Genomic DNA, 20,919 nt, shown 5'->3' with positions numbered 1-20,919 from the left:
TGCGGCTTATTCGCCCAACAGCTACCTCTTATCCTATCTTCGTTGCGTAGCATCTCCGGCTCCCATGACGCGGTCAGCTCCAGCGACGGCGAGGAAACATCGGTCTCGGCACCAATGAAACTGACCGGATATATGAGCGAAGGAATCTGGAAGCGCGTGAACCATGTCGTAAGAGACTCAAACCTGTATGCCTGCTGCAAGCATTCGCAGCACTCAGCCCAGGCGAGAATAATAGGAAACTCGGGGCCCTGTACCGTCGCCCGGGCCACGCGCCCATGGGCCCGGGCTTAGAGAAAATTGAATAGCTAATGGCTAGAAAGTGTACTCAGCCTTCTTGAACTCAATATGTAGTATTACCATGCATCTACTTTATGTTTTCTTGCCAAGTTAATGTGTGTACATATGTACTAGTACAATGCATCTACGCCATATTCTGATCGTATTTATATATTGTACTATTACCACGCATGCATCAGCTAGTCTTATTGTACTCGATGCCTAACTCATGTATGACGAATATATAACTTGTTGGGTGTTTGTGTTTTTTCAGAAGCGAATGGCGGAGGCCATACTCCTTGCTGTGTCGAAGATTGGGACCATCGTTTTGAATGAAGTAGTCACGGATGTGGTACAGAAGCTGTCGAGGAAGCTTGATTCCCTAAAGGAATTGCCAGCAAAGGTCCAAAGAATCGAGATAGAACTGAATACAATGAATGATATAATCCAAGATTTGGGTTCAACAAATCTCAACAACAATGTCATCAAGGGTTGGATTGGAAACGTAAGGAAGCTGGCCTACCGTGTTGAGGATGTAATTGATAAGTACTCGTATGAGGCTCTTAAGCTCAAGGACGAAGGCTTCCTACATCGTTACATCATCACCGGTTCACGCCATGTTAAGGTTTTCAGTAAAATTGCCGAGGAAGTTGAAGAGATAGAAAAGGATATCGTGCAAATCAAAGGACTGCCTAAATATTGGAGAGACACCAACCAACCCAACAAAAATGAGCATGCAAAGATTGATAAGCAACGGTCTGGAAGCTGCTTTCCAGAACTTTTTACTGACGAGGATCTTGTGGGAATTGATGAAAATAGGAGCAAATTGATTGAATGGCTGGCCATCAAGGATAAAGAAAGCACAGTGATAACAGTTTCTGGTATGGGAGGCTTGGGGAAAACAACCCTTGTCAAGAATGTGTATGATCGGGAGAAAGTCAACTTCCCTGATGCACATGCTTGGATTGTGGTATCAAAGGAATATGATGTAATTGATTTGCTGGGGACATTGCTTACCAAGATACGACACACACAAGAGTCAACGACACCACCTCCTCTTAGCATGGGTGCCAAATCTGATGTGTATGACTTAACAGAAGCAATAAACAAGATACTGCAAGACAAGAAGTGTTTGATTGTGCTTGATGATGTGTGGAATAAAGATGCATATAATCAAATGTGCAATGCTTTCCAGGGTATCCATGGAAGCCGTGTTATGATCACAACACGGATGGAAGATGTTGCAGCTCTTGCTCAACCGAAGCGTCGCCTTGTACTCCAGCCATTGGGTAGCACTGAGTCATTCAAGTTATTTTGCTCAAGGGCTTTCCACAGCAACCTGAACCGCGAGTGCCCTCTGGAGCTCAAGACGGTGGCTACAAAAGTTGTTGAGAGGTGTCGTGGCCTACCATTAGCCATTGTATCTTCTGGCAGCCTATTGTCCACGAAGCAACCAACAGAGCATGCCTGGAATCACATGTTCAATCATCTCCGTAGCGAGCTGCGGGGGGATAACCATGTCCAACCTATACTTGATCTGAGCTACCATGACTTGCCAGGCGATCTAAGGAACTGCTTCCTGTACTGCAGCTTGTTCCCTGAAGACTATGCAATTTCACGGGAGAGCCTTGTGCGGTTGTGGGTTGCCGAAGGGTTTGCGGTGAAGAAAGAAAACAGCACACCAGAGGAAGTGGCTGAGGGAAATCTTATGGAGCTCATTGGGAGGAACATGTTGGAAGTTGTGGAAAGGGATGAGCTCTTAAGGGTTAGTACATGTAAGATGCATGACCTTGTTCGTGACCTGGCTCTTGCTGTGGCTAAAGAGGAGAGGTTTGGCTCTGCGAATGGCCCCAAAGAAATGATTCGCATGGATAAAGAAGTTCGTCGGTTCTCGACATGTGGTTGGACAGACAGTAAAGCAATAGTGGGAGTGAAATTTCCACGACTCCGTACCATCATGTCACTTGCGACAGCTTCGCCCTGTACTAACATGATTTCCTCAGTTTTGTCTGGATCCAGCTACCTCACTGTTCTCGAGCTTCAAGACTCTGCAATAACCCAAGTGCCAGCATCCATCGGGGATTTGTTCAATCTTCGCTACATCGGCTTAAGGCGTACCAATATCCAGTCGCTGCCACACACCATTGATAAGCTCTCAAACCTTGAGACACTGGACATCAAGCAAACAAAAGTGGAAAAGCTACCACCAGGAATTGTAAATATTGAGAAGCTACGACACCTTTTAGCTGACAGGTTTGCAGATGAGAAGCAGACGGAGTTCCGATACTTTGTCGGAGTCGAAGCGCCTCACATGATTTCCAACTTTCAAGAGCTGCAAACTCTTGAGACCGTCCATGCCAGCAAAGACCTGCCACTACAGCTGCAGAAAATGATGAAGTTGCAGACAGTTTGGGTTGATAACATCAATGCATCTAACTGTGATGACCTATTGAAAACCCTCTCAGATATGCCCCTACTTTCCAGCTTACTTCTCTCTGCATGTGATGAGAATGAGACACTTAGTTTCCAAGCACTCAAGCCAGTTTCCACAAATCTCCACAGGCTAATAATCAGAGGCGGTTGGGCTGATGGTACACTCAACTGCCCAATATTTCAGGGCCATGGGAAGAGTCTCAAGTACTTGGCTCTAAGTTGGTGCGATCTCGGGATAGAAGACCCGCTGCGGTTGTTGGCATCTCATCTTCCAGATCTCACTTATCTCAGTCTGAACAGGGTGAGTAGTGCAGGTATATTGGTTCTTTCTACAGGGTGCTTTCCTAAGCTGAAGACACTCGTCTTGAAGCGCATGCCTAATGTCAAGCAACTGGAGATTGAAAAGGGCGCCATTCCGGACATTGATGGGATCTACATTGTGTCACTCTCCAAGCTGAACATGGTCCCTCATGGCATTGAATCCCTTGAAACCCTCAAGAAGCTCTGGATGTTGGATCTGCACAAGGACTTCAAGGCTCAGTGGAATCTAAACCAGATGCACAACAAGATGAAGGCTGTTCCTGAGCTCCGTGTCTAGCAAAGAACGGCAACCTACCTCCTTCAGTAATAAAGAATCATAAGAATTTCTTATGCACTATAAGTGTGCATGCTTTTAATTATTTGTGATGAGTCCTATGGTACTGTAATAGTATCAACAGCTCTTAATTTATTTCTGACTGTATATTGTCATGCATTGTTGGTTGTGTCTGTAATAATTCCTGAAACACAGGCATTCCTTGCCATCTGGAACTAAACTGAGTGAGTTTGTTTCATTATATAAGTTTATCACTGCTTTGTTTTGCTTGATGTCATATGCATACCGACTCCATCAAATGATATACCATGTACACTCCATCTCTCTGTTTCCTAGATATTGCATTGCATTACTACTTATTTAGTTATGCATTAGTACTTGTTTAGTACCCTATTGGGCTCATGAGGGCATACGTTCTAGTTCAAATGTTACAAAAGTGGCCCATGGAAATACGTGCGCAACATCTTTATCGTGTATGATTTATGGAAGAAATTATTGTGTAGCAGTAATTTCTTGTGCACAGCGCTGGGACATTGAATCTACTGCACGTAGAGGTAGCTTATATCAAGACGCATTTTCCAGTTCTGTGTCCTAAGAATTTTCACAATAGAATTTAAACTGATGCATTGAATTAGAGCCTCTACCCTTGCACGAAAGTCACTAATGACCTAAACACAGAAATTTAAGGGAGTTACACCCAATTAACACTTTCTGTAAGTTCTTAACTCCCTGTAAAAATAAGGAAAGGTCCCGAAACATCCCAACTTCTCAAAAGTAGAGAAACGCAGCCGTTCTCTATCCAACTCCCGATCAAACCCCTTTTTAGCGGGGCAAGGTCGTGCTGCCCGCCATCGCCATCACCATAGTGCCGTCTCCCATGCTCTCCGAGCCCATTGCCACCCTCTCCACGTGTCGCCTGCTTCCCATCCTACTATATGTTGTATAGTAGCGCCATTTCTTCCCAGGCAAAACTCTGATCGATCCCGCTTTTGCAAAACAACCCAACTACAATATGACTACAAGCTATGAAACTTTGTGTTAATGGCTTGTTCTCGTGCATCGGTGTATGACGGATGTGGAGACGAGAAATGTCAAAGGAACGGAGTTTGAAGAGGGAAAGGCTCACTTTTAAGTGCTACACTGGACATGTCATTGTGATAGTGCCCACACTGCTCTTTTCGATCGTGATCACTAGTTGAAAACAGGGCTTTGGTCACAGCTTATTGTACACATTAGTTCCGGTTGCATCACGAACCGGGACTAATGTGAGCATTAGCATTAGTCCCGGTTCGAGCGGCTAAGACGCCCTTTAGTCCCGGTTCGTGTCTCAAACCGGGACTAAAGGTTCAAACTCTTACCCCCTCTGTATCATCTTTTCTGTTTTGTAAAAAATAAAAGAAAATGATAAAAACTTCCAAAATTAAAATCTTTCGGGATGTAGTTATGTTACAACATCTACTAGTTAGTAAAATTAAAAAACTTAAATTTGGACATGTTTTGCAAAAAAGTGTTATGAAAAAGTAAAACGGACATATCTTTTGCATATGATGTTGAAAAAACGCATAATTTATCAAAAAAAATCAGCACGAAAATCCGCATCCGATTTTGACGGCCGTAGGCCTGTTTGCAAATTTTTAGAATCCTCAAGTTCTGGAAGGAAAAAAAAGATATGCTCAAATTTCAGTTTTTTTGACTTTTTGTTAAATCTGGTCAAACTATAGTCAAACTATGGTCAAACTACTTATTCAAGAAATATTAGTGTTAATAAATAAATATTTTTAGTTTTTTTGATTTTTGGTCAAACTATGGTCAAATCTAGTCAAACTACTTATTCAAGAAATATTAGTGTTAATAAATAATTATTTTTAGTTTTTTTGACTTTTGATCAAACTATAGTCAAATCTGGTCAAACTGTGGTCAAACTACTTATTCAAGCAATATTAATGTTACTAAATAATTATTAATTTTTGAATAATAGTTTCAAACTCAAACGGTGCTTAATGCTCATGTTCAATCCTAAGGGTTAATAGTATTGACAACTTAGTATCTATTTATATATAAAAAGTAAATGATGGGTTAACCATAAAAAAGAGAATTAGCCTAGAAAATCCCGCAAAAATCAGAAACATCCGATCGTTTATTTAATAGACTGTAAATTTAGAGCCATTAGATAAGTTTGAAGTGAAATAATTACCCACCAATGCCATTAATGAAGAAAACGTTTCAGCCAGCTTTGCCCCATATAATATAGGAAATCCCAACCAGCGTGGGCAATAGGTTCCTAAAAAAATCAAATTCAAGGCTAAGAAAAGAGTCCACTGTCAAAAAGATGTTCCATAAGAATAAGATAGCCTGGGAGTTTAATAAACGTTGATATTATCTAAAAAAGGTACGTGCCATTAAAAAAAGGTAACGTATATGTGGATCCGCCTAGTTTCATTTTAGATGCTTTGGCAAATGATGTAAACTTATTTGAAGAATAATAAATTGCCAGAAGGCTTTCCCTCAAAAAAAAAAAGGTAACGTAGGTGCCATTGTTTATTTAATACTATACTAGCAAAAGTGCCCGTGCATTGCAACGGGAGAAATAAATTATCACCCTTAGCGTCTCATCCCTATTACCACTTATTTTCTTTGTCCTCATTGTCTCTCATGATGTCCACTACACGCGAAGGTTCCACCTAAGCTTCAAACCAATAAAGAATTGCATCGTCTACATGTACAAACCAGCGAATGGTCGTGTTTGAGATCCCGGCCACATCTGCACAATCTAATGCTTGCGCCTTGTATTTGTGTATCCAGATTTTACATCGTAGTAGTTCAATAACTGTCCGTAAGGACACAAACTGCAACGGACGTAGCAACTCGCAAAACCATACCCATGTGACCTTATGTACCATAGTTTAACATTTTTTCCAGAGTCTAATTTTGCACGTTAAAAAGCCCTCTTACCGTTCTTTATTTGTTGGAAGATTAGTTCAATTATACAGTATAATTGCTCCCGTCACAGTCGGTCTCGTTGGTTAAATTTATGATCAAAGTTGAACCTCGGAAAGTGCGGGCGCACTATATTTTGGAACGGAGGTAACAATATCCTGATACTACAGATATGCTGACAGCAGAGTACGAAGTGGAACCAAACTTGTAGGCAAGGGGTAAGGCACAGGAACAGACCCCGACCCCGTGCCGCTCCCGCGAGCGGCCCGGGCGTAGCCCTAGACCCTCGCCGCCGCCACCCCTCACCTCGCCTCTCCCCTCCCCCGCCGCCGCCAGGGGCCGCCGCCGGGCGAAGCCCGTGCGTGCGTTCGGCGGTGGCGGCGGGTTTCTTCCCTCCCCGCGAGACATCCGGTCGGCGCGGGACGGCTGGCCTCGCGGTGGCGTGTCGGGCCGGCGGGGCGCGTCGGGCCGGCGGCGGCCTGGGGGTGGCTCCGAGGGGCGGCGCCGGTGCTCTGCTCCTCCGGGCGGTGCGCAGCGACCTTGGAGCGCGGCTAGGCCGGGTGCGGGCCGGCGCGCGGATCTGGCGCGGCTGCGGGCGGGCTTGCGATGGCCGAGTCGTGCTGCTGAGGTGGGGGACGCCGGGGCGGCGGCCTCGGTCCGGGCTCCCGGTGGCCTGGGCGTGGACGGCGTACGGGCGCGCGGCGGCTCCTGGCTCCGGATGTGCACGTGGGGCGCGGATCAACAGCCGGGCACGGCGGCGGCTGGCGTATGTCGGGCGCGGGAACTAGCCGGGCGTGGCGAGTGCGGCTCCGGAGCGCGAGGTGTGCTGCAGGCGGCGGACCTGCTCGTCTGCTCTGCTGCTTCGCTTGCGGCTCCGATCTGGATCTGGCGTGAGTTGTTTCTTCGGTCTGGTGCTGCTCTTCGCGATGTGGTGTTGGTTGTTGCGGTGGTGGTGGCTGTGGTGGTGCTGCGGTGGTGGACGGCGGCTTCGGCCAGGGGGTGGTGCGGTTCTGGTCGCGGCGGATCGTGGGATCTCGTGGCCGGAGTGAGGTCGGCCTCGGCAGGGGTGGTGGTTTGTTGGCGGCGGTCGGTGGTGGCGGGCGGTCGGCACATCTTCGGGAGAAATCCTTGCTTCGGTCTCCACCGGAGCCGACGGCGGCAGCGCCCGCGGGTGCCGTGATCTTTCTTGGAAGCGTCGTCGTGGAGGTGCGCTCCTCCTCCCCACGACTTTGGCTCCGAAGGGAAACCTCAGATCCACTGGATCGGGCGATGGAGGCGTCTTCGCGTCTTTCTCCTCCTTGGGGGCATCGTCTCGGAGCCGGCAACGACTAGGAGACCGATGGATGGCGGCATCTTCGCCGTGTGGGTTGCGGCATCTTCGCCGCGTGGTTTGTGGCATCTTCGCCGCGTAGTTTGCCGAAGCGGCCTTTTCGGGGGCGCTGATTTCCGTTTGGCAATGATGATGGCGTCGAGAGGAACTCTGGTCGCGGCTCGGGCTTCGGTAGTCAGATCTTTCCGGCGTGTCCGAGGTGCTCTTTGGGGCACGGTCGGCGCAAGTCCTGCATATTTCTCTTGTGATGATCGTCGTCAGAGTCGGAGATGTCGGCTGTTCGCGCGTGTGGCCTTCTGTTGGCATGTGCCGTCATGGTTTCTGTGCAGCTGTTTGCGGGTTGGCTTCGACGATGAAGGTCTACGGTGAAGTCGGAGTCGCCCGTTCGGAGGTAGCCGGTGATGACGATGACGCTTGCGACTGCTCGGCAGATGTCTTTATGTGGGTTGGATTGTATCGGTTTTAGCCCGGTTTTCCGTCAATTAACCGGGCAATTCTCACTCCTCCTTAATTAATGAAAATGGCAAGTCTTTTGCCTCGTTTCTAAAAAAAACTTGTAGGCAAGTAAACCTGACACCATACCAATCTGTAAATAAGAAGCAAAAGTGCAAGTAAAACATAGCTCACACAAAGGACCAAGAATTAGTGGCATAAATTACCAAAAGCAACCGACTGTCCTATAGTTGAAATCAAATTCTAAAGTGGAGGCTCAATATGGTAGAGACCCGGCATCTTTTTATTTTAAAACTTGTAGCGCCAGGAATTACTCAGGGACTTTGTACACTGCAACAATTTAGTGTTTGCTTGTACACCACCGAGGACATATCCATAATTGTTAGCTAAAGTTCTCTCAACAACCTCCATCTGTAAATTTAGTAAATTTGTACAGAATTGACAAGGATCAATATGTAGCTGAGCACCCTCTCATATTGATCGTTGTCTACCTATACACGGGGCAAATTAGTTATCAAGTTCCAGATTCAACAGAGATAATTATATGTACCACAAACAATAGGGATTGCTCTTGATGGACACGATGATCCATAGCATATTGCACAAACTGCTAAGTTCCCTCGTATAGTTTGTGAATCAATTTTTATTTTTTACTTTTTTTTGAAAAACATGAATATTTATTTGTTTTCTTGCCTTACAAAAAAAAGTGAATGCTTTATTAAAACTCGAATGTTTTTTAGGGAGAACATTAATTAAACATTTTTTATATATTGTGAATACTTTTTTTTTTGTGAACATTTGGAAATGCATTTTTTTTCAAAAAATTGGATCTTTAAGGAAATTTTGACCAGTTTTTAAAAAGTGTGAATATATATATATTTGTACATTTTTTTAACTATTTTTACTATGTTGATTTTTATCAATAGAGTTTGTTGCTTGGTTGGGAAGATTCTTTTTATTTTTTTAATTATTTACGCTTAGCCAATAAAAAGCACTTCACGCACACACTTCACTTACAGATAAAACACACACTCTCTTTTTCTATATATAAAAAAAGACACGCAAACTCATCTCCCTTCCCCCGTTTTCCATTCTCAAGTTTCCCCCTGCTAGAGACCAATTCTCTAGATTTCTTTCCGTAATTGCTATTATATTCGCACACCCTATACTAATAAGCATCCCCCACCAATTTACCTTGAAGCGATTGTAGGTCCCCTGCAATATCTGCAGCTTGGAAGATGGCACGAACCACTGGATCTCTGCTAGAAGCGTCGGAAACATGTCACGAGCCACTGGCGAAGGCTTCTTTAGCATGGAGGTCGCTCCGGATGATCCTGAAACCCAAAATTTCAACGAATAATAACATGAGATCCAGGCACGTCTGGGAACAATTACAGCACCAATTCAGACAGAGCACTCACTAACCTTGCATCTGATGGAGGCTGGGACACTTGAAGCTGACGACATACTCTGGGAGAATCCTCATGTTCATGTCCTTGCCCCAAATAACATACCACTGTGGGTTCTGCATGTTGTCGGCGGCACTGTCGTAATTGTCACTGTTGGGGTGGAGCTTGGAGGACCCGGCTGGGATGGCCTCTGGCCAGCCCATCAGAACACGGCACAGCACGATATGCGCCTCGCCGTTCTCATCTGCATTTGCTAGCATTGCGCTGCCTAAAAATGATTTCATACTCGTTAGTTCCTTTATGCACTGCTTCACAGAACATTCAGAACGTATTTTCATCACCCGGACTCTAGGTAGCAGGAAACATGATTTAGTTTTGCTCGTATTCGTCCCTTCCACAAACCATTACCCAGTCAAATTACTGCATTTATAGATAAACTAATACTGTCGTTCATGCAAACTTGTTTCCCCCTAATTTTTTAGCTAGGAGTATGAATCAAGATATAGAAACCAAAGGCTAAAATAACATGGAATCAATTATATTATGAGACAGAGGGATAATATGAATGCAATTTGGAACAGATCCTGAATTGGTAACTGTGTCTGATAAATTATCCTACAGCTATATGCCTATATTCATGCTTGCCATCGATCAAAACCACAAATTCAGAACTCTGACCTGACCTGGCATAAGGAGACTGAGGCAGCGAGAGGTGGACGTCGTTGCCGTGCGCGCGATTGCCAAGGACCCGGCTGTTCGTCCTGCCGAACCCGTGCTCCACCGCCGCGGCCACGTCTGCCAACGGAGCGCCATACCACGCGAACTTAGCATTGCCCCCGTCAGCGCCGCGCGCAGCAGCTAGGAGCTGGCCCTGCATTTGGAACGCCCTGGACCGGGGACCCTGCACGACCTTGTGCACCGCCGTGATGGCCACGCCGCCGCCCACCCGGGGGCTATCCCGCTGAGGAAGAGCTTCTTGACAAGTAACAACCTGGTAGAACTTGTCCGTCTCCTCCAGCCTCACCGCCCTGCCCCAAGCTGGCCGCCTTGCTGACCCTGCCGGGCTCCACCGTGTCGCTGCTCTCGTCGGACCTGTCATTCACCCCAGACGAGGCCCCGTACTCCAGTTCAGGCTCGCCCCTCTTCCTCTTCCTCCCGCTCTCTGGCATAGGGAAGAAGCAGATTTAAAAAAATGAAATTCTCTATTGTTATAGCCCTCAAAAAGCAAAAATAAGCAAATTAATGTTCTGAGCACAAACACACTGAGATAAGATAAACTAGATGAGGCATCATGCCTTATTTTTCTGAATACAAACACACTGACATAAGAGAATCTAAATGAGGCATCATAACTTAATTTTCTGAATACAAACACACTGACATAAGAGAATCTAAATGAGGCATCATGCCCTCAGGAACCGAGCGATGGAAACTTTCAGGCAAGGATTAGAAACATGGTTGATTCTGAGAAAAAATGTATGAGATGACACCTCCTTTTCAAGAGAAAAAAATGTGACAGATGATGATTCCTGATCTCACTGAGTTTGTGCAAGCTATACAAAAAAATCCAAAAAAAACTTGTAGTTAAGTAGTTGCAGTGCAACCTTCATGCCTTATTTTTCTGAATACAAACACACTAACATAAGAGAATCTAAATGAGGCATCATACCTTAATTTTCTGAATACAAACACAGTGACATAAGAGAATCTAAATGAGGCATCATGCCATTAGGAGCCGAGCGATGGAAACTTTCAGGTAAGGATTAGAAACATGGTTGATTATGAGAAAAAAATTTAGGAGATGACACCTCCCTTTGAAGATAAAAAATGTGAGAGATGATGATTTTGTGCAAGCTGTACAGAATATTAAATGTGAGAGATGATGATTTTGTGCAACTACTTGGATCTCACTGAGTTTGTGCAAGCTGTACAGAAAAATTCCACATAAAACTTGTAGTCAAGTAGTTGCAGTGCAACCTTCAATGTTTGGCCGGTAGCTAGAATATTAAATGAGAAGACAATGATCTTTTTTGATTATTTGTCACAGTACTGCAGCTAATCACCCTAGAAGGTCTTTTTGTAGTAGGTTAAAGAAAATTCAGGTTGACGCTGAAACATCCACAATAAGAACCTCACTTTCGGAATATGATTTTGGACAAAGAGCACAAGACCAGCTTGCCAATGTTGAATTTGTCAATTTCCTAGCTTATAGCAGCAGCCAGCAGGGACTTCATCAGATTAAAGTAAAACAACTTCGCCTTCTACCTGTTTGATCAAACAGAGTAAATCATGTCACTATCAGGATCAGATTTCATGACTTTACGCGAACCGCAAATCACATGGTAGATCAAACAATCACCGAGCATGTTGTAGGCATACATAAGAAAATATGCTCAAGGGATTAAATCAAATGAGAGAGTGAAAGAGGCAAATCAGGGGAGAGAGAGGGAGGAGATAGCGGCCTATACAAAATGCATGGATGTAGCCTTGCCATGGCAGCCTACACATCAGGCCTGCTGCACGGGGAGTGCTTGAGAGAGGCAGGAGATTGGGCTGGATTGAGGACTCCACCGTGTCGCTGCTCTCGTCGGACCTCTCATCCACCCCGGACGACGCCCCGTCCTCCAGCTCAGGCTCGCCCCTCTTCCTCTTCCTCCCGCTCTCTGGCACAGGGAAGAAGCCGGCCCCGCGGTCATCAATCCAGCCCATGGCGACCTCCTCGGCAGTGCCAGCGTCGAACAGGAACTCCCTGCCGCCATACACGGCCTCTGCGACCACCCTCCCGTCCAGGAACGCCCGGCGCAGAGGCACAGCCGACTTGCCCTCGACATCAGCCCACGCGCCGCCCTCGAAGCAGAGGAACCTGACCAGAGCGCCGCTCCGCCGTTCCGCCAGCCCCGGAGGAGCGGGGATGGACCACCGCTCCCAACGCAGCCGAAAGCCACGGTGGGCCGCGGGCGTGAGATGCAGCGGATCCTGCCGATCTCGTCCGGATTCGGCGAGGGTGGAGAGAGGACGGGCACCGGAGGTGGAGAGAGAGGGATGTGGGCGCGGCGGTGGTGGCAGAGGAACCCTCGTCTTCTCGTGCGCGGCAGCGATGTAACGACGGTGAGTCTCGGTTGCATATGAAACGTTTTTTTTTCACTTACGGTCAGGCTTCGGTGGACTGCGGGTTTATTTCCATAAAAGCTAAGGGTTTTTCTGCAATACAAATTGTGAAAGCGCATTATGACATGAGAAGAAAGCGTATTGCGACGGTGAACCCGACAAAGTCAATCCGTGCTTTATTATTACTAGCAAAAAGGGCCCGTGCGTTGCAACGGGAGAAAAATATCGTAAAACCTGCTCCGTGTGATAGTACGCGCCATTTCTTATATACAGTTCTGATAAACATAAGTAATAAGTTTATACTGTTCATTTTTTTGAAGTATGGACCCAAAGAAGCCACCCTAACATCCTTCATTTGATGGAAGGGTAGGGGTGCATGGAATAGTCTAGTAATCGGTTCTATATTTTATTTTTGTGAAAAACACAGACATTTTATTATTTTAAAATAATTAAACAATTTGAATTTTTAATCTTTTAGCAGAACTGAAACATGTTTTGAAAATGAACATTTTTTACACATGTTTTTCTGAACGAGAATTTTTAAATATAGTTTTAATTAAAACATTTTTGGGGGATTCTGAGATCTGTTGTAATTGTTTCTAGCCGGATATACAGACGATGGAATTGTTGTATACTATTTGAGGGTTTAATAACTAATTCAAAAGTTTTTGTAGAATTTTCAAAAGATTTTGTTGGGCGAAAGAGTAATGGTGCATTGAATTGGGATTGTTTATATACAATTTTTTGTTAATATTCGAAAGCAAAGAGATAATGTTGGTTATTTGATTTGCAAGATTATATTTTGTTCCTTTTCTTTTGCATTATTTGAACTTGGCCAACATCACCATAAAAAAGCAAGCTTTTCTGTGTTACCCATCACATGTAAATTTCAATTGGATTGTCTAGAAAAAAAGGTAAACTTCAAGATGCATCGTGATCACTCTTCATCCAACCCTCTCTCTCCTTCTTATCTCACCAACGATGTCGGTAACATCCAGAGTTGGGGAATATCTTAATTGTCAAGTCCCGGTGAGCTCCAAATATCTTCTTCCTTAAGAACTATTTATTCAAATATTTTACTCATTTTTAATTATTGTATATCACATGATGTATTCATAAGATGTGGTAGGCATGAAAATTAAACTATAACAGTGACAACAAACAACGGTAACCTTGCAACGGAAGACAAAAAATTATGGCTAACCAAAAGTATGACTCAGTATCCTGATATATGAGTGTACTCTATTTTAACACAGTGGCTCACCATATTGCCATTTTTTTCTCACCCTAGCCGATGATCGTCGCGATGTCCACGTGATCACAATGCATTCGACGTGGTAAATCCCAAGGCTATGAGTTTGTCAGTGCATGCCATACTTGTCATTATGTTGCGCAAGGAAATGTTTAAAATTTTAAAATCAAATCTCGTTGACCATGAACTACTCCCAACGCCAAGACATATGAAGACTTCCAAAAAACTAATTAAATCCTAGACATAAAATACTTTTGAATCAGTGAACAGTTTTCGGAATCGACAAACATTTTCTTTTGAAATTTTTTATTTTCTCAAAAGAATCATGAACATTAGTTTTGTTTACAAAAAACTAAATGCATGAACCAGTTTCGAATTCATTAATTTTTTTTGACTCAATAAACATTTTTTGAGTCGATGAACTTTTTTAAAAAATTGGAGAAATTTTTAAAAAACATTTTTTTGTGAACATTTTCTAAAATGTCATGGATTTTTTTTCAGATTCCCGAATATGTTTTCAATACACATTCATTTTTTCAAAATGATGAACATGATTTTATTTTCCAACGCGGCGGCGATTTTTGTCCGAAAAACTGAATCATCCCACTTACGGGTGGCATTGGTGGGTAATTTTTATCAATTTGAAGGGTAATTATAATGACGGACGACAGAAACTCAATTTGCTTTATTATTAGGTAAAGATAGGTAAAGATTAGGGAGAGATTAAAGAACATGCCGGTTAGACAAAAAAGACCAGCACGGTGATTTCTTGCTATATGTATCGTCGCCGTCATTGAAAACAAGCATGCATGCATTTGGCCCAAGGAAACACATGCACACGACGAAGTTGGCTGACCACGACCAGATGTATGTGTACGTACACAATTAGCATGTCATGATCAACTTACTAGGCTGACAGCTTGTGCAACTAGCCAATCTTTTCCTACTAATAAACCAGCGATTGCTGCTGGTCGTACGTCGCTGACGTTTTTGCAAACAAGTCCCTATGCATTTACGTATTAAACCCGCAGTACTATTTTAAGTGAATCTGATAAAATCGTTTTCACAAAAAACACCCTGCATCTGCCGGTGCCCGCCGCCGCCGACCGCACCCAGCGCCTCCATGCGCGGGCTCGCGCTCGTGCCTCCCCGCCGCACCGCGCCGCCGGCTACCGGAGCGCCGCCGCCGGAAGAGCGCGCCTCCATGCCCTCTCTCGTTCTTCCCTCCCCTTCCTCCGGTTCTATTTCTCACCTCCCTCTCTCTCTCTTTTGCAGGAAGCGGAAGCCATGGCCGCCGCCCCGCGCCGGCCGGCCATCGGAGCGCCGCTGCTGGACCAACGCGCCGCCCTGCCCTCCTCTCCTTCTCCCCCCTCCCTCCGGTTCTATCTCTCACCTTCCTCTCTCTCTCCTTTGCAGAAAGCCGCGGCCGCCGGACCTCCACGCCTCCGCGAGCCCACCGCCGGCCTGTGACCTCTACGCTGCCTCCAGTCCTCTCCGGACTCCTCCGTCGTATTCTTCTCATTCTCCGACGCTGCCAAGTTCGCCCAAGGAAGAAGCGTCGAGTTCGCCGAAGGAACAAGAACATCCGTCCAGCAGTCCATTGTCGCCTGAGCTACACCAGGGGTATGTATCCCCTTGATATTCACTGAATGGAATCCCCTGTTTACATCAAAAGGTACTAAGTTTGTGAAATTTCATAATAATGATGGTCAAGATATCCCCAAATAACAGTTATGCTTATTAGTCTTAGAGGATTTTCTGTCCAAGCAGATTTATGTTTTGCAAGAATTAGTCTACTTATTACAGGTAGAACCAGTTTTTCGTCGCAACATGAATTTCCTGATGATATCCGTAGTGTGCTCATTTGCTTGATTTGGACAAGTAGAGCAAGCTTTACAGATTTCAGAATTCAGTTAATGGAACAAGTTAGAATTCTGGTTCCTTTTCAGTGGGCAGTGGGCATCATATATTTTGTATTATGTTGTTGCAAAGTAGTATAGTTTAATTATATGTTTTTACCACTAGCTCTACAAAGATATCACCCATGGTCCCTGCTTGTATTGCATTGCATACATAACACTATTGTTTGCTAGCTTGACTGAACTTTGGCCGCTACTCCTGCAATGGCCAAAGCATAGGTTGCAACTCGATCTGGGACTTGCAGTAGGAAAGCAAGTCACGATTTCTTGTTAGGGAAGTGAGTTGTATCCTTGCTGAAATGTACATCTCGATTCCAGTTTTATTGGACTATTCAAGTGTCAACTCTTCGCATCGATATCTTCATATTTGATCTGTTGGGTTTGTAAAAACTTTATTAACAAATAGCTGCGGTTGCTATGCAAATGGAAATTGTTAGGCTCTTTTATGCTGTAGGAAATTCTGACATGAGCTTGGCCTCATGGAAAAAACATTCGTACTGTAGACATCTCTACCCTTGAAAGCTAATCACCGGAAAGAATCATTTGTTCAGTTATCAATTAGCTTTGCAGTGGCATACACATGAATAGATATCTCAGCGTGTACTACAAACAACTTATGTTGGATATGTGTGCTTTTCAACATATATTTGAAGTGTAACAAGCCTTTCCCAGTTGGATCTATTCTGAACATATGAGTTTATCTCCTGAACCCATGTTTACTTCCTGAACGTAGAGTAGCAAAACTGAAAGTATATATATATATAGCTTATGTGTACTGTACTTTCAGTAATATAGATGCCAATATCATTACCTTTTTCAGTTAGGTGGTGGTGGGGATTCACTTTGCGATAAATCTGATTGATAGTTACTGCTCTGGTCTTTATTTTTTTGCGTAAGTCTACTTAGAGTAGCAGTGATCGTACGTGTTTGCTTATCTTTTACGAAGCTTCATATTACATCAGAGTTAAGGTAAACTCAAGTTAGCATTTCTGGAATAACATAATTGTGTTAGCATGGAAGGATGAGTACTCTGAAGAAAATAGGATGAGGCTATAACTAAGAAACATCAGGCCGAGGTTAACATTATATTGCTGTAAAGGACAAAGGGTCTGCTGCTATACCGTCGTATTTTCTGCCATGGGTGGCTTCAGAGATGTTGTGTTCTGTGCCATGGGTTACTTTTTCTTTCTCACAAAGTATTTTTTAGTTGCATGTATATATCACATTGCCAATATTTGCATGTGTGAGTTGAATGATGCACTTGGTAGGATCAAAAGGTTCAAAACTTCTGCATGTGTTGCTGCAACATAGCATTAATTTCTCCCAGAGAAACCGTAAAATCGAACAATTCCTAGCATTACATCATGGGCAGACTAATAGTTTTCCACGTTTTGTCAACGTGACAAGAACTGGATGCTATATGATAAAGAGTCATGTTCATAAAGAGGGTATTTTCTCTCTTAGGGGTTGCTTTGCTTACCTGTAGGATTTTCATCTTTTTGTCTTTTTAGTTAGTTTGTTTACCCTCTTTCTGTACAACTCTTTTTAGTTAGTGAAATAATCTAAGGCAAATTGGCATAGAGGTGTATTTATACAAAACTTAAACTATATATTCACTTTGGCTTGATATTGTAACAAATGCCTGTGCATTAATCTGTACAAATACTGCCAATTCTGACTAAACCTGTTTTCATCTCCAAATTTAAGAGGGGACAGTCTCACGTGATTTAGTAGATTTATTTGTACCTAGCTGATTGTGATGTGCATTAACACCAGTGAAAGGAAGGACGAAGAAGGGAGACTTAGTTGCAGCATCACCATGATTGCCCTCCTCGTTGTAGAATTATATGTTGGTGTGACCTCTGTTTGATTTGGCCTGGTTTTGATGTCTCTGCTGTGTGTGCGCGTGAAGGTGCCAAAGGTGTCCGATCTAACTAAGGTGGAGGCCAAGGAGGTTTAGCTCTCGGACATTGCACCAATGACGCTGGATAATACCGACATGCATACTGTAAGTTTCATTTATTCAGATTGGGACCTTTCTTCCTGTTATTTTGTCGTCAAAACTGAAAAAGAGTGATGCTAATTCGCTAAAGGTCAATGTAGTCATCAGCCTGTATGCTCTCAATCTCCTGGCAGAGTATTTTCCCTTAAATGATGCTACTGTCACATGATGCATATCATGGTTCTTTGGCCTTGGATCAATTTATTCTGCATTTACATGATATATTGCTTCTAGCCAATGAAATTTGATCCACATTTGTGTGTGTATGCATATCCTATACTGGAAACTTGTGCTTTGCCCATTATATGATTATACTAGCGGGCAGAGGCGCGGCGGCACGCCGCGCTTGTGAAACAGCCCATCTAAATGCTTGTTGTTGGTTTCGCAAGAGAAAAACAATAACTGCATATCAGCTCTCATTTTTACTTGCATATAGTGCTACTTGAATTGCTTCTAGAAATATTTACCTGACAGCAAAGTGTTTTGCTGTATTCACATTGCCAATACTAAAAAATTGAAGACAGTGTAAGCAAAGATGGGGAAATTCTCTAGCTGAGACTGCATCTCTACTGCCAATATTTTTTTAGCAAGCATATTCTCAACGGAAATTCACTGCTTTGTAAATCTTCTTGGCATCCTGAAGATCAAAATTTCTAATTCGGTAGAGAGCGCCTTGCTTTCAGTTTATTGTTGAACTTGTTTGTTTTATGTTGTGGCACCATTTACTCCATGGTAGTTCCCTGTCAGAATAACTTAATTTTTCATTAGACACGGTCCTAAGCTTTTTACATGAAGCAAAACATAATAAAATATAAGGTGTGTGTTTGATCTAACCAGACAGTCCACCATGACGAAAACCAGTTCAGGTAGTGTTCCTGCTTTTTGTCTTATGAATTCTCATACCCTAGGAATTCGTCCAAGGACCGTCGGAAGATCAGAATTGTGGCTAATGTCCCTTAAGAGGTGTGTCGTGCATATCTATAGTTTTTTGGCATGTACAAAATATTTGGCAAATTGCAAAACAAAAATTACTATTTTTCCTGAATGTACATTTTTTTATAAAGTTCAATTGTTGGAAATTAGAAGCAATATAGGCAGACCTTTTTCAGTATTGTTAATGAATTTCCTTGTAACTTGATTAAATAATTCAGGAGTGTACGCATTGTGCAACCTGGGAGAAAAGAGACTCCAGTGCAGCTCCTCTTTCTCTCCATCTCTCTCTCTCCCTCTCAAGATTATTAGGGAAGGAGCGATGGATTGGGGTGGGTAGTGCTCTAGATTATTCGGTGGCCCTCAGCGGCAGATCCTTGAAAGAAAGTTAAAAGAAGTCAATTTTTTTGGCATACAACGTGTCAGCCTAGGAGTGAGCACCCACCAGCGCCTCAAATGCATGGCATGGGCTATAGCTTACCCCTTTAATTCTTTCATATATTAGAAGTAGACAAATGCAAATGTCCATAGTAATAAACTTGTGGTCACAAGATTGCTAGCTTAAAGTTTGCTAGATTATGTAAATGGGTAATTTTGTTGCCTGCTTTTTAGGTTTCCATAGTATGACTCATTCTACATAATGGCAGGCAAGAAAAAAAAATAGCTTGACTATTCCATGCACAACTATTCTTTCATCGAATGAGACCGCGGATCTGAATTAGGTCCTGACAAATGCCATTAGGATATAAGAAGTGTTGTGTAATGCCACAAAGCATGTTCAAAAAATATAGCCCGTTGCAACGCACGGGCATTTGTACTATAGTATATAGGATAGCAATCTTGTATGTGCAGGGGCGGAGCCAGGCCCGGGCACCCAGGGCCCTGGCCCGGGGCGTGAGAAGTGTTTTAGCCCTATACCTATGCATATTTTGTACTAGGCTTGGGGCGCAGCCCAGCACAGCCTAGGCACACACAAAAGCCGAAGCCTCGTACGAACGATCCATCCCTTCTGATCGTCGCGAACTGCCGACCTAGAGACAGATCGCACGTGCGCAGCGCCGCTCGCCCTGCTCGGCGCTGCTGTCCGCCGTCTTCCTCACGACCTCGACTACCCCTCCCCTCCCATGTGCGCTGCACGCCCTCTTCTGCCGTTGCCACCCGGGCCTCAAGCGTCGTATTGTTGCGATGCTGTTGTGTGCCTATCCCTGCATCTGCAGCGCGCACATGATTCCGCCCCTACTGCTAGCGTCCCCGGCCTAAGCCCCAGCCCATGGCCCTGGTGTTGCTTCTGCAGCCGCCCGGTACTCTATTCTACAATATTGGTAGGTTCTCTATGCCTAGAATTATCATAAATTGCATCGAAATTTACTACGTATATGTATTGATTGATCTTAAATAGATGAATTCTTATATCAATTCCATTTCATGTTTTAGAAAATATAGACGATGAAGAAACTGTCTTTTCATCAATGCTCATAAGTTCTAATAGGAGTGTCTATTTTGTTGGATTGTTATAGATTGAGTTCATATTCTAGTGCAATTGGGTGATATATTTGTGTGCTTTTCATATGCGGTATTTTTTACGATAGTGGAGAACTTCTGCAGTTTTTATGTGTGATGGTAAGTTTCCATGTTGCCGAAAAAAATTTAGGCCCGGGGTTTACATCAATCCTGGCTCCGCCACTGTATGTGCTGTATATATTTCGCGGCCAAAAGCATCCTGCTACGAATCACATCTTATAAAATACACCAGAAAGCAAACCACATACGGAACCTTTGCCAAAAATTTCTAAATATTGTTTATCTTTTTTCCATCGTACGTATTGTGCACCACCAGGAGACATAAAGCTGATAAAAAAAGGTAATTATGGCTTTATTTTGCAACTATGAAGAAAGTTTTGAACAAGACATTTGCAGTTCATCTTGAACTCAAATAATCAAAATACATATTGTATTTTTTAAGGAGTGTATTCATTTTCCCTATTTCCTATTTTATAAGGATATTACAACATATATTAGTGTTTTAAGTGATTCCATAAAAATTAATGCTTGAAGTGATGTCTAATAGACAACAATTTACTCCCAAAGTGGCAATTTTATAGAACTGGAAGAATTACATTTTGTTAGAGCAAAAGATCATTATAAGGTGTTTGTATTAATCAGAAACTCATTAATATGGTGCACACAACAGGAAGTGTAAAGAATCAAGTTAAATTTTTCTATAGTTGCAATTTGGAGGGCATTTTTTCATACCCTGTATCCATTAGAAATGATT

At 43.6% G+C, this 20,919-nt stretch overlaps 2 protein-coding genes and 1 long non-coding RNA gene across 3 annotated transcripts; 2 read left to right on the top strand and 1 right to left on the bottom strand.

Moving 5' to 3' along the window:
• The first annotated feature begins 556 nt into the window (after positions 1-556).
• On the top strand, positions 557-3,314 carry LOC119299353 (disease resistance protein RPM1-like). The gene has a single exon (XM_037576592.1). The coding sequence runs from the start codon at positions 557-559 to the stop codon at positions 3,305-3,307; it is 2,751 nt and encodes a 916-aa protein (XP_037432489.1). The 3' UTR covers positions 3,308-3,314.
• A 5,129-nt stretch (positions 3,315-8,443) lies between these two features.
• On the bottom strand, positions 8,444-14,999 carry LOC119349974 (probable inactive poly [ADP-ribose] polymerase SRO1). Its single transcript, XM_037618045.1, has 9 exons — positions 14,868-14,999; positions 12,027-12,409; positions 11,103-11,111; positions 11,038-11,054; positions 10,489-10,595; positions 10,117-10,394; positions 9,450-9,697; positions 9,219-9,358; positions 8,444-8,515 (listed from the first exon to the last, which is right to left on the bottom strand). The coding sequence occupies exons 1-9, from the start codon at positions 14,997-14,999 to the stop codon at positions 8,444-8,446; spliced, it is 1,386 nt and encodes a 461-aa protein (XP_037473942.1).
• Positions 15,000-17,622: 2,623 nt separating this feature from the next.
• On the top strand, positions 17,623-18,882 carry LOC119299349. Its single transcript, XR_005146190.1, has 3 exons — positions 17,623-17,720; positions 18,623-18,677; positions 18,866-18,882. It is a non-coding gene; the product is annotated as an uncharacterized LOC119299349 (long non-coding RNA).
• Positions 18,883-20,919: the final 2,037 nt, after the last annotated feature.

Source organism: Triticum dicoccoides, chromosome 1B (genome assembly GCF_002162155.2).
Source record: "Triticum dicoccoides isolate Atlit2015 ecotype Zavitan chromosome 1B, WEW_v2.0, whole genome shotgun sequence".
NCBI lineage: Eukaryota > Viridiplantae > Streptophyta > Magnoliopsida > Poales > Poaceae > Triticum > Triticum dicoccoides.
Note: the sequence above shows the minus strand (reverse complement) of the source record. Positions and strands in the feature narration are given on the sequence as shown.

What these genes read in the sequence shown, in the direction of transcription:
- LOC119299353 (XM_037576592.1), top strand. Translation starts at nt 557, where the DNA reads ATGGCGGAGGCCATACTCCTTGCTGTGTCGAAGATTGGGACCATCGTT.
- LOC119349974 (XM_037618045.1), bottom strand. Translation starts at nt 14,999, where the DNA reads ATGGAGGCGCGCTCTTCCGGCGGCGGCGCTCCGGTAGCCGGCGGCGCG. An exon ending in ACACGGTGGAGCCCGGCAGG is followed by an intron (nt 10,395 to 10,488) that starts GTCAGCAAGGCG and finishes GCTCTTCCTCAG; the next exon opens with CGGGATAGCCCCCGGGTGGG. An exon ending in GGACCTACAATCGCTTCAAG is followed by an intron (nt 8,516 to 9,218) that starts GTAAATTGGTGG and finishes CCCCGTGTATAG; the next exon opens with GTAGACAACGATCAATATGA.